This window comes from Siphateles boraxobius, unplaced genomic scaffold (genome assembly GCF_051911475.1).
Source record: "Siphateles boraxobius isolate OS27281-9 unplaced genomic scaffold, OSU_SipBor_1 17, whole genome shotgun sequence".
NCBI lineage: Eukaryota > Metazoa > Chordata > Actinopteri > Cypriniformes > Leuciscidae > Siphateles > Siphateles boraxobius.
The window spans coordinates 4,600,001-4,613,754 of record NW_027508777.1 but is presented as its reverse complement, the minus strand read 5'-3'; the positions used below and the strand labels follow the sequence as shown (position 1 = coordinate 4,613,754).

At 37.5% G+C, this 13,754-nt stretch overlaps 1 protein-coding gene and 1 long non-coding RNA gene across 8 annotated transcripts in view; both read left to right on the top strand.

Moving 5' to 3' along the window:
- LOC143740275 (uncharacterized) overlaps positions 1-13,754 on the top strand; it is a 231,033-nt gene that overhangs the window by 94,003 nt on the left and 123,276 nt on the right. The window lies entirely within an intron of this gene.
- Positions 1-13,754, top strand: part of psip1a (PC4 and SFRS1 interacting protein 1a) — a 125,318-nt gene that overhangs the window by 82,020 nt on the left and 29,544 nt on the right. For 4 of the 7 annotated variants that reach the window (XM_077232363.1, XM_077232360.1, XM_077232357.1 and 1 more), the window contains 3 exons: positions 5,734-5,796; positions 5,898-5,976; positions 6,075-6,168. In XM_077232363.1, the coding sequence (XP_077088478.1) occupies positions 5,734-5,796; positions 5,898-5,976; positions 6,075-6,168 (236 nt within the window). Of the gene's footprint in view, positions 1-5,733; positions 5,797-5,897; positions 5,977-6,074; positions 6,174-13,754 lie in introns of all 7 variants that reach the window. The other 3 variants (XM_077232359.1, XM_077232362.1, XM_077232364.1) reach the window with 1 other exon arrangement.

The following is a 13,754-nucleotide window of genomic DNA, read 5'->3' as shown; positions in this document are numbered from 1 at the left end:
TCATTTTTTTATAAGGAGCTGTTTTTGTTTTATATGCTGCTAAGACGACACCTCAGAAGATGGGTCAAGCTCCATCATTTTTCAAAGTAAAAAAAGGTAATACTTTGACGTTAGCTTTAATCAATTAAAAAACATTTTAAATCACGGAAATTTCTCTGGCATTTCTTTCTTTTTGCTGTATCGAAAACGTACTGAATTGTTTCACCACTCTATCGTATCGTATCGAAACCGAACCATTAATTTTGTGAACCGTTACACACCTACTCTTTTGTCTTTGGGTTGTTATATTTCTCACATATTTCTGCTCGTTCTAAATCAGATACCTACGTTGACAGGTATGTAGGACATTGTATCGTTGTATTCGGAGTAAATGCAATGATTGGACGAACATCTAATGGTCCTACGCCTTCCACAGACGATATACATATAAATACATTTAAATAGGGCTGGGTGATATAACAATAACTATTGCAATATAATTTTTTCTCGATAAAACGATATCAAGAGTTCGATAAATATTCAATAATGTTTATGCGCCAAAAGCGGAACGAAACTCATTTGACCCGAGTGCCACATGTACCATTTATCCGCTCGGCTCAAAGTCCAAACGGCAGCGCAGCCCAAGCTCACTAGAGCAGATGTGTTTACTCTGATCGTCTCGGTCACGAGATCCAGTGAGAAGCACTTTAATTCAGCGAAGAACACAAATGTCTCAGTGATTTAAACCAGTTTAAAGGCAGATGAAACACCACTGACAAACAGGAGAAACACTGTGCGCAACGATACAGTCAGAAGGCTTTTCCGTCTACAAATTCGTACAAAATATTGTAACGTTAGCCTAGTAATATTAACTGCACCATGAAATTTGGGATATACATATTGAATTGTATTATATTATTAATGTAGACAATGTATTAAAGGACTAATTGAATATAATTACAGTATTTAATTAATAATGTATTTAGGATGATTTTCATAAAAATACCATAGATACCAAAGTTACATTTTGCCATGATAGTGAGGTGCTATAGGCTATGCCTGGTTTTATCTGTGGTTTAACATGATCTAAATGCATGATACTGGATGACCAGTGGTTAATTTCAATAAAATTCAAACAGTCAGAATATTACATTTTACCAAATAAAATTTAGGTCATTACATTTTTTTTAACAGATGTTACTGTTTTTGCCAATGAACATAAATTTAACATAGTGAATCTGCATGCTAACTCAAGCTAATACTGTCAACTCACTGTCAAATATGCGTTTCGAGACAAAACGTAATATTAATATTGCAGCCTGCACTGCAAACTGTGCTGAAGATACGTGCCATCAAAGTCAGGCAGCACAAACCTGTTTCAAGACTTGAAACAATATCCCCCATTAGCACAGCAGAAACTAAGAAATTAAATTTTCTATTAAGATATTTATTTTGTTAAGGAAAAATGACAAATGTTTGAATGCTCTACCTCAGATTTGAGAAATGTTCACCTGTTTGGCAAGTGTTTGTCATGATAAGTTCTGACAAAAAAAGAGTAGTTTAAAACCACAATTAACACTGGTTTCTACAACTTTCACTTTGGAGCAAAAATCTGCCTTTAAACTTGAAAGAAATAAAGAATTGACATGTTTCGTGATAATTATCGATATCGACTGATATGAACAATTAACGTGATAATTGTTTTGGCCCCCTAGTGTGAACAGGACCTTTTGGGTAATAAAAGTAAATCAGTTCTGGTAATTTGCTGGGGAGAGAAGCTGTAATATTACCAAATTACCAATTTTATTGTATTTTATTAATGAAAAAAAAAAAAGATTACTGGAGTGAACGTACAAAAAACAAGAAATGCTAGTTTACAGAGTCTGCTTTGGGCCAATCATAAGGTTCTGACAGAGATGATGTGACATGATTTACTTCTGCACTGTTTACAGCAATTCACACTTGAAAGTCAATGAAATGTTGTCAAATTGAACAGATAGTGAAACTAAAGCACTAGGTGGAAAAATCCAAAGCATTTAATGTGTTAGATCAGTGTTTCCCAAACTTTTTTCAGTCGAGGCACCCTTTTAAAAAAAATTTAAAAAAAATTGTGGCACCCTACACTAGTGTTGTCACGATACTACTTTGATACTATACCTTGAAATGTATTGATTTTCAATACCACAGGGAATAACTGCCGTATATAGGCCTACTGTCATATAGATATTTTTTAATATTATCAATTTTTTTGTCCATCCATTTAAAGTCAAGGAAATCATTAATTTCTTCTGCAGAGATGACTTTTCATGATGACATATTTAATTAAGGCTTTTATTCATAATTCAGCAAAACATTGCTCAATTACCATTGCAAATCTCACCTAAATGTTTGCTCACTCAGTGTAGGCCTATTTGTGTTTTTATATTGGGATAATTTAGTTATAATTGCACAAGATAGCTTGTTTTTAATATATTTTATAATGTAATAATTTCACAGTTAATCACCAAATTAATGTATAAACAACATAAAGACAGTATATTTTAAATGATGGTTTAATGGCATCTTTTTTATGAATGAAGCCCAGTATCACTGATACCAATACTGCTACTGATGTCAGGAAATACACAGAAATTGAATAAAGTTATCAAACACTTTACAGTCTTCACTGCATAAATAATAAATTAAATATAGATGAATCCTTATTAAAGCTACAAGCGTTCTTTAGTCAAGAGCAGTGAGTAATTTTCTCTGTTACCTGTTCTTTGATTCTGTTGTCACTGCTGCACTTGTTTATCTCACACGCGTCCCATCTTCTCACAACTCTAATTTAAGATTTTAACTAATTTAAGACTGCTCTCATGAGGATACTCAACAAAACGGACATTTTGTCATAACTGTGTGTTATTATTCGTTCAAGCACGAAAGAGAAGTCGATTCTGGCACGCGATGCGCGTCGTCCTGTGTCAGCAGGACATTCACAGACAGCGCGTTCTCTTTTGTCTTTTCGCGGTTGCATGGTTTAAAAGCATTTGCATGAATAAGAACGTGATTATATAATGTAAGGCTAGCCAAAGGATGACAGAAAAAAACGGATGCTGCGTTAATTGTGTTTAAATCTTTTTTAACGCGTAAAACTGAAAAACATTAATCGCACGCGTTACCGTTGGCAGCAGCACGGACATAACCGATGTGTTTGTGAATATGCGGCAAGACGGACGTTGTGACAATGTTTCGTATGTATTTGACCGTAAGCGCAACAAGCCATGAAAAAGAGGCAGCTTTATGTGTGGACGCTGGGAATGAAGCACGAGAATGAAATCATGAGGAACCCCCGCAATTCAACGAACGCGGAAAACTTATGAGTTGCATTTTTTATTATAAATTTGTGTGCATTATTTGTTGTTATTAGACGCTTCCGACGATGCGAGATTGATGATACATGTATTATTATTTTTTTTACACATTTTAGCAATTTAAAAATGTTTAATGGAGTTTTTACACGGCACCCCTGCTCTCGCCAGAAGGCACCCCAGGGTGCCGCGGCACCCCGTTTGGGAAACGCTGTGTTAGATTAGTACATTGTATGCTTTGGAATGTTAAAGTTTTATTTATTTTTTTAAACAATTTTTTTTAAATCGTATGCTCTCTTGTGAGATTTTGACTCTAGACATATCGGTAGTAAAGAGAGCCCAAAAATAAGTTTGACAAATATTGTTTTACCTATATTCACACTTTCAACCTAATCAGTTATTGGTTCTGCAGTATTGGCCCTACCAATAAATGGCATCCACTAAATTGTAAAGTAGCATATTTATTTGATGTGTTATTAATGTAACAGCTGTTTATTTTGAGGAGATAAATCTATAGATTTTTTAAACTTAACAGTTAGACAGTCTATAATATAGAATTTAAATTGTATTGGTAATCCTTTAGAAATAAACAGTCAATATATCAGTCAATAAACAAATACTGAGTGTACATTTAGGCAGCTGGCTCTGTCTTTATGTGGTGAAACAATTTAAAGGGGACCTATTATGCCCCTTTTACAAGATGTAACATAAGTCTCTGATGTCCCAGAGTGTGAATGTAAAGATTTAGATCAAAATACCCCATAGATAATTTTTACAGCATGTTAATATTGTAATTTTTTGGAGGTGAGCAACCCTTGTGTGTCCCTTTAAATGCAAATGAGCTTTTCCCTTTTGGCCCCCATTCAAGAAGATGGATGAGCTTCAAGAGCTCATGCTCCTGTGTCAGGACAATCTCACTCACTGAAAATGACATAAAATCTCAGTAGCGGTGTTCAGTTCGAAACTGAGTCGGACAATGATGCCTATAGAGCCTGAGAATATATGCTGTATGGAGATAGAACAGGTATAGTTTAGTTTAATTACGGTTAAAAATTGTTGTTATCTTGCTTTTATCCACAATTAGTACAAGCTTGTTGTAGCGTCCGAATGATGGCCAAAACTTTACTAGTTTTATGACGTTTATTGTACTTCACTCAAAAGATGAAGCGTCTGTTTCACTCCAGAAAATCATTGTAAGAGCTGAATAAAACACAGTACAAGTGCTCATTAAAATCATATCCATAAACTCTCTCTATCCCTTGCATTCTCATTAACATACACAGCGAATTACACAGAAACACTCGTTACAATTAACAGTAAAAAAATATATTGTTCAATATTTTTCGCATAAAACTAATCCACTGTATATTCAGCAGCTCTGATGTCGGGAGTACATGAAGACTATTATGCTCACTCTTACAGCACATCTAACAACAAAACACCTGAATTACTTAGGAGACTTTCTTGTTGCTACAGCTGCTCCGGCTTGGAGAAAATGACAGACAGTGTACAACTCGCTCGTGGCATGGTTTATTCTAAGTCCGTCAGCAGTCATGGGCGGGGCCTGTACAAAGTGACATCACTTTGTACAGAATCTGCAAACGGCTTGTTCTGAGACACTGCTTATGAATTATGGGATTAAAAAATGGAGAGTGTGGATTTTTATCATTATAGGGTGGTTGTGTACACACTGCATGCCCGGACCGAGGGAGAACATTGGGAGAGGGAGATTTGAAACTAGCGTGTAATTTGGTAAACGATACAGTGCTTGTTTGCACTCTGGATAATGTCTAATTATTCCATTTACAACGTGTTTTCGCACCGATGAGCAATTTAGCCAATCACAGACATGTTTGTTGATTTCTTGAATGCAATGGCAGGTGTTTAAGTTAGAATCCACTCACCGCCCGAGTTTCTGATCAACATAACAGAACTTTGTGAGATCGCAATGAATTAGTGACACCTTTTAATTATTATAAGGTAGAGCCCTTTGTGCCCTGACTAGGCGATATAATTATTTTAATATAGTCCGAATTTTAATAAAACTTTTGTTTTCCATGCGTGACAAGCATCCATGTACATACTTCAATACATAGGCCCATCCGCGTATAAATGTGCGATTCACTCTTGAAATTGCGATGATTAACAGTGATAACCATAAAGGAAAAGACGAGACAAAATACCCTCACTAATTTCTGAAACATCATGTGTAATTTGATTCTGGAGCCGAGCCTGGTGCAAACACAGGATTATTTGTATTGGCCGCCATGCCAAATCACATGTAGGCTTACAGTATGCTTTTCTGTTAAAATTAACAGTGGTTTGTGGACGTAGATGCTTTAATAAGTATAAAATCAGTGGATTGACAATGCAGATATTTTATAACTTTTTTTGTGGTCTCCAGAACTCACCACAGAAAGATACCACAAATGTCTCTGCCAAAGCTAAAAGAGGAAGAAAGAGAAAGGTAATCATTCAGTACTTTGCTGATGGTGCTTGTGATTAGGTCTCATAGCCATAACATAACTGCTAGAATAAAAAAAAAAAAATTTGATTTGGTTTTCACAGATTGAACCTGAACAAGACTCTGATACAGAAAACTCAAGCCCCACTTCATGCACTCCTGGTTTAGATGTATTATCAGCAGGTGTAGATTGCCCTTTCAAAATCTTTGGATGTTTTCTTTTGTTTAGTGAAACAACACATCTATAAATATGGATGTGGTTTGTCTTTGTTCTTATTTAGGTGGACCGATTCCATTACTAAAGCGCAGAGGAAGAAAACCTAAAACGGAGAAATCTCTTCAGCTGCAACAACAGGCATCAAAGGAGCCACTGAGGTCAGGTGGTGATTATTTACAAATGGCTGTGTAACTAATAATACAGATTCACTAATAGATGAGATGCACCAGTGTACTAACCTCTGATATTTATTATCTAGCTATTAATCAAATTATAACTCGGTTATTATATTTCTGAAAATAAGTTACGTCCTGCTAATTATGGGTGGCTAGCATTGAAATCGCTCCCCTCAGACGTCTTCAACTGAGGGCAGAGCTGCATGATTCAGACTTGTTGATTTGTTGGGTTTTCAAGTAGGCACCCCAACCTCACCGGTGTTTCGTCAACTAACCCACGACACCTCAATGGGGCTTGAAAGCAGAACCAGAACCTGGTCCTGCTCCCTCGGCCATTGAGGACTTCACCACTCAGCTCTGACCCCCATCTGCCAGCCTGGTTTAGCCACTGCTCGCTCCTCTTTAAGGACAGCCATTCTGGAAGCGGCCTCTGCCTGTTTTGATATGTTGTTCACTAGGTTCTTGCGGGTTGCCCCTCTATCCCCAAGCATCCCCAATGCTCTCCAAAGTGACTGACCGGGGCACCCCCTGCAACCCACCTCCACTGGTTTATTCCAGGCTCTCCAACCCCACTGCTGGCTCTCAGAGATGAGGGACTGATACTTACCTAGCTTGCGTTCATGTGCCTCCTCGATGATCCTTTCCTCTCAGGGTACCGTCAGCTCTATTAGGACCGCCTTCCCTGTTGCTTGGGACCAGAGCACGAGATCAACTCTCATCTCCCAGTCCTCTGCCGCACCAAGGATCCCTAAACATCTGTCCTCCTTGCCTGCCTTCTGCCCAGGCCTGAGGAAACCAATGAAGTGGAGGCAATGAAGCGGGGGCCTTTGTCTTGGGCCTTGGTTCTTTTCCGTTTCCTCTCCTTCTCCAGTACATCGGCCAGTTGCGCCAGCACCTGATCATGGCGCCACCTGAACCTCCCTTACGTCAGGCCTGCCTGACAGGACGACAGAATGTGCTCCAGGTTTGCTGGTCTCTTGCACTGCGCACAGGAGGGATCCTCTGTCAATCTCTATCTTTGGAGGTTTGTTGGTGTTGGCAATACATCGTACACGGAGCTAATGAGGAACTTTATCCGATGCCCCTCGATGTTCCAGATGTACTTTCAACTGAGGGATCTTCCTCAAACACTTTCCCACCGGGTCCAGCTGCCTTGTTGTTTCATGGCTACTGCTCTGGCTTGTCTGCTCTCTTCCTCCACAGCCCAAATCTCCTTCTGCACCATCCCTTTCCTGTCCTCTGCCCTTGCCTCCTTCAAGCTTGCTCGGGTGATGACTTCCAGGCCCAGCCTCTCCTGAGTCACCGTGCCCATTATGTCTGCATGTTGTAAGCGCTCCTCTGCTTCCATCATAGCTCCGCTGGCCTACCACTTCCGTACCGTCTTCACTACAATGTTCACCTGTCGCACAGCCTAATCATCACTATCTTGGCAAGATAACTGGTGTTCGGTCCCATGAATATAGCACAACATCATGGCCAACAGGACTTTGGCTGTCTTAAATTCCTTCACGACTGATGTACTTTGCAATTGCAGTTTGCTCCCGGAGCTATATAGCCCTATGGATCAAAAGTTTTTGGGGACAGACAGCCACCTTCTGAGGAAGTTGTTGATTCTCCTTTCCAAAGCCTCCACTGTTGTCAAGTGGACCTCATACACAAGCAGTGGCCACAGGATCCTTGGAAGGATACCGTGTTGGTAGCCCCATACCTTATACTTGGCCAGGCCACTCCTCTCCAGGGCTTTCAGACATTCTTCTGCTTGGTTGAGCATCTCCTTCATGCTTGCTTTGTCAGTCAGGTCGGCTCTGTACCACCTCCCTAAGCTCTTTACCGGCTTCTCCGTGACTGTTGGGATGGTGTCTTCACCAATCTTAAACCGGAAGCGGTCCTGGACACGGCCTCGCTTCAGGACCAAGCTTCTCGATTTTGAGGGTTTGAACTCAATCCAAGCTGCTGTGGTGAGCTCTACCAAATCTTCCAAAATCTGCCCTCCGAGACTGATCTCGCTGTGATTGTCAGCTGGCTGTGATTTTAAAAGCTTTTAAACCAAAATAAAAATGTCTAAGTAAAACCAGGTTGTCAAGGTGACCAATAGGCTTTCTGATTTTGCACACCAACTGTGTGTGGACCACTGATCTATATAAATTACTGGATTGCTCATGTCGTCATAAAAAGTGAAGCAACCCTGTGCCATATTGGTATTCCCCAGTATTCCCTCACATTTTGTTGAATTAATAGGAAATCAATAATAGGTTTTAATGAGTAAAAATTACCTATGTCTTTTTTTAATCTAAAGTATGCCTGTACATTCTTACAAAGCAAACGTCCAAAACATTTAAATAGTTATTTGTTTAACACTGGGAACTCCCACTGCTTAAGTTACGTTTATCTTCATTACAGTTGTGAATATCAGATCAGCTGACGGACGAGACTCCCTCAATATTTGTGTAGACTTGAATTAATTATTTGATTCATGGGACCGGACACCAGTTATCTTGCCAAGAAAAATCTTTATTCTTATATGTTAGGAGAGAAACTTGAGAAGATGTTGTATTCATGCCAGGTCTATGCGTCTCCGTGTTTCTCTGCCATAGTACAGTAAAATTGAACTTATATACCCACTCTGGGACTTACAACTTCCTTGTAAGGTAGCAAAATGTGTTGCTTATGTTTAAAAATGGAACGTATACCTCATGCTTAGACATGGTACAATCCACTTTCCATATTAAGAAACTTCCCTTCAGTGTATACATTAGTGGTACATTGCATCAATTGAAACATTCATTTCCTTGTAAAGAATATGCCAACTGTACACATTTAAAGTATCATTATCAGTATGCTACATTACACACATACCTCTAAGCAAAATATAGCTCATCCCATATCTCTGCTCAGCACACATTTACAACATACACTGACTTCACAAAATACATTATGAAATTATGATGAAAATGAATAAAGAAAAATAATACTAAAAAAATAACATTAACCCTCTGGGGTCCAAAGTGTTTTTGGGGTCCTGGAGGTGTTCTGACATGCTCTAACATTTGTGCTTTTTTCAGTCATTTATAAACATGTTAATGGCAAAGGTGTAAATTCACTCTATATAGCACAAACGGGGCTACCATAATATGTTAGCAAGATGTATGTACATGTTTGTATTTTTGAGAGAATATTGTTTATGCATGGTTATTGAAAAAACTAAAACTTAAAGTCTCTGAAATAAGGCCACAAAACACATACTAAATATGTGTCCACAAGACTTTTCACTAATGGATGTTCTCGCCTAGGATTTTTGCTTCAAAATGATCAGAAAATCATCCTTCCAAATCATTCACATAAAACAATACATTGATTTAAATTTAGTAAAACACTTTTTGTTTGGAAAGGCAATATGCGAAATGGGCGTGACTCATGTATAATGGTCTGATTCACACCTGTGAAGACAAAAGACCTGCTTAATGAGCCTACATAATGAGCTTTTCACAGGTGTGTCACTGAGCCACAAGAAAGAATACAAGGACACAAGAAAAGAAATGTGTATATATACTACAAAATTGGTTCACAGTTGGAAGCATCTATAGAAAAATAGTATTTTTCCACTTGTATTTTTGCTTGCAAATTGTGTAATATCCAAGGTGAACATTTCTAGTAATTGTGTAGTTAATTCTCATACTGTATTTTCAGAAAGTTTTGGATATGTATCCTCTCCCCAAATTTGTCACTAATAAAACACAATACAAATAATTTGAAGAGAACAAGGCTTATATTGACCTTTTAAGATTTTGTTTACATCTACCTTGTAAATATATTATTTGCTATTTTATTAGAAAGTTTACAATTACAGCAACAATTAAAATAACAATATTTCAAGTGTAATATTTCTTTGTAAAAACTAAAGTGTACATTTTATCATACATATTTCAAAGTTAAGGATTCATTAGTTTGAATAAAGCCTACATTGGAACAAACACTATAGCATCCTAGTTGATGACTTTATTTTTTAAAAAACAAACATAGCCTAATATATTTAACATTTGAGCAGAAATTGGTGAACAAAAGCTTATTCAATGTGGCAGTAGTCTATAGTTTACAGTAAACAGTTAATAATCTATCCAAAACTAGTCAACGAAATGTTGTCTTTCATATTTCTTCTGTAACATAGGCATATCGTTTGTTGTTTTTATGATAGCCTATATTAGGGCATATAAATATTAATTTGCAGTTTAATAAGTTGCTAATACAAAGACATTTTAACGTTATTTCAACATATTTAAGTCGATTTTCACTCATCTCAGTATAGCAATAGGGTTTGGTAAAAACTGTTCAGTTCATTCATTCACACACGCGATTAATATTTAAAGTCTTTATGCGGTTTAAATACACTATGATATCGCGATTAGAACAATAATAAAAAAACTTACTTCTCAGATGGATATTTAATATTTCTTTGTAAAAACTAAAGTATACATTTTATCATACATATTTCAAAGTTAAGGATTCATTAGTTTGAATAAAGCCTACATTGGAACGAACACTATAATAGCATCCTACTTGATAACTTTATTTTTGACAAAACAAACATAGCCTAATATATAACATTTGAGCAGAAATTGGTGAACAAAAGCTTATTCAATGTGGCAGTAGCATATTTTACATTAAACAGTTAATAATCTATCCAAAACTAGTCAACAAAATGTTGTCTTTCATATTTCGTCTGTAACATAGGCATATCGTTTGTTTTATAGCGAGTGTACACAAATATAAGTAAACAGTTTGCAGTCTGAATGATGTCCTGTATGAAAAAAATGACGGAGTATGTTTCCACTGTTCACACACACACACAGTTCGATCGCGCCCGTGCCTCTCTCTCTCACACGCGCGCACACACACACACACACAGTTCGATCGCGCCCGCGCTTCTCTCTCTCTCTCTCTCTCTCTCTCTCTCTCTCTCTCTCTCTCTCTCTCTCTCTCTCTCTCTCTCTCTCACACACACAGTTTGATAGCGCGCGCCTGTCTCTTAAGCTGGAGTGTGTGTGTGCGCGCGAGAGAGGCGCGCTGGCGCGATAGAACTTTGTGTGTGTGTGTGAGAGAGAGAGAGAGAGAGAGAGAGAGAGAGAGAGAGAGAGAGAGAGAGAGAGGCAGAGAGAGAGGCGCTGAAATCATTTTATACGGAAATCAATTATTTATAATTCAGATGTGAATAAAGTTAGTGTTAATTAAAATTATAAGGAACATTTAGTTTTTCTGTTCTGAATATCATTAAAACAGAAAAGGCAGATACAACATAATGATGAATAATCTTAAGATATTATATCGAATGCTACGTGTTGTGAATACACCCACACCCAGCGGTGGCTTACAATTTGTGATTTTCTCCTTCACTGATTCTGCTTGTTAACATCAGGTGTCTTCAATAGTGGTCAATCATCACTCAATCAATCACTTAATTATCTCATTAACTTTAATACTATTGAGTGTTAATTTAACACTCATTTTAACACTTTAACACTCTTGAGTCTGGAGCCAAATGAACTCTTAGGAAAGTTGATTTAACACTGAAGTTTTTGCTGTGTGAGTTCATGGGTGGAATAAAAATATGGCAGGACTTTTACTTCCTGACCCCGGACTTTCCACCTCTGCTTGATGGTAGGGACTTGAGACTTGACTTACTCCCATCTCTGGCTCACGCATACTTTGTGGTTGATATGTGCCCTCGATGCGCACTTTTGCAGAGCCCACACTGATGCAAGCTCTACAGCACACTTCTTTTCAACAGTCAAAGCGGGGTTACGTTTTTGCACGTCATGCACAATAACCCTAAAGGCACCGGGGTGGCGGTGTCAGCGGCTTCTTATATATATATAAGTAAAATAATAATAAATATAGCTGCGAGCAGCGATTACGGGCCCAAGCCGGTGGCACCGCAACCCCGGTGCCTTTAGTTACCTAAAGGCACCGGGGTGGCGGTACCGCCGGCTTTGGCCCTTCATCGCTGCTCGCAGCTATATTTATATATATATATATATATATATATATATATATATATAAAAAGCCGGTGGCACCGCCACCCTGGTGCCTTCAGGGTTATTGTGCACGACGTGACACAAAATATCTGCTGGCTATCTGCCGAACGGCTCTGGTAGTTCCGCTTCAGCACTGATGATATTGTAGAAATAGTGCGCTCTGGTTGGTCTGGATTATTAGGGATTTTTTATTTTATACAGAAATAAGTTATTTATAATTCAGATGAGAATAAAGTTAGTGTTGATTAAAATGAAGGAAAACAAATATATTGATCTGAAATATAGCACATTAATTTTACATTTATTTAGGTTCAATTACCAAACATACAATCTTAATTTAATTTAAAGCAAACAATACATTTAAAAGATATGGGTTGTATGCACTTTTTTTTTTAATAAAAAAAGATATATATCCAAAAAACAAGGCCTTAAAGGGTTAAACTCTTGTCACTGTAACAGACACAATCTCTCTCTCTCTCACACACACACACACACACACACACACACACACACACACACACACACACACACACACACACACACACACACGTCAAGTCACTTCCATTTTAGATGCAATATTGAATAAGCAGAAAATTCGGATTTTCTGCTCTGAAAATATAAATAAGCATAAAAATTGAATAAGCACTTTTAATATTCTAAACAGAATAAGCACTAGTCGCTAATGAATAAGTACTAGTACTTAATGGAATAGATACTAGTATCTAAAAAATAAGTACTAGTAGCATGAAAATAGAGACTAGTAGGTTAAAATGATAAAATGTTAAAACGGCTTGCCATATTGGCTCAGAGAGAGAGAGAGAGAAAATGACCTTTTAGATACTTCACCTATTAATAGATACTAGTATTTATTCAATAAATACTAGTACTAAGTCATTAGATACTAGTACCTATTAAATAGATACCAGTACTTATTCATTAGCTACTAATACGTATTCAAAAGAATATCTAAAGAATAAGCACTAGTATCTAAAGAATAGGCACTAGTACTAAAGAATAAGCACTAGTCCCTAATGAATAAGTACTAGTACTTAATGGAATAGATACTAGTATCTAAAAAGTAAGTACTAGAAGCATGAAAATAGAGACTAGTAGGTTAAAATGATTAAATGTTAAAACGGCTTGCCATATTGGCTCAGAGAGAGAGAGAGAGAGAGAAAATGACCATATTCAAACCAAAATATCTGACTTCCTCTTGGTCTGAGCTAATGACAGTTAATTAGAAAGTTGTCCGGCTTGATCTGAACAATATGCGTACCGAGTTTTATGATTGTAGGTAAAACTATAAAACTAACCCCCCCACTTTTGTCAAAAGGTGGCGCTACTGAGTCCCTGCACCACGCCCGTTTCTGAAACTTTGCACATGTCTACTGGCTAATAAATGTGATCTGTCTGTCGAGTTTCATGCAATTTTAAGCAATTTCAGGCATGCTAAGAGTCTCAAAAGCATCCAAAAAGAATATTAAAGTTTGATGCGTTGCCATGGCACCAGTATCTAAGATATCAATAATCCTTTCACAG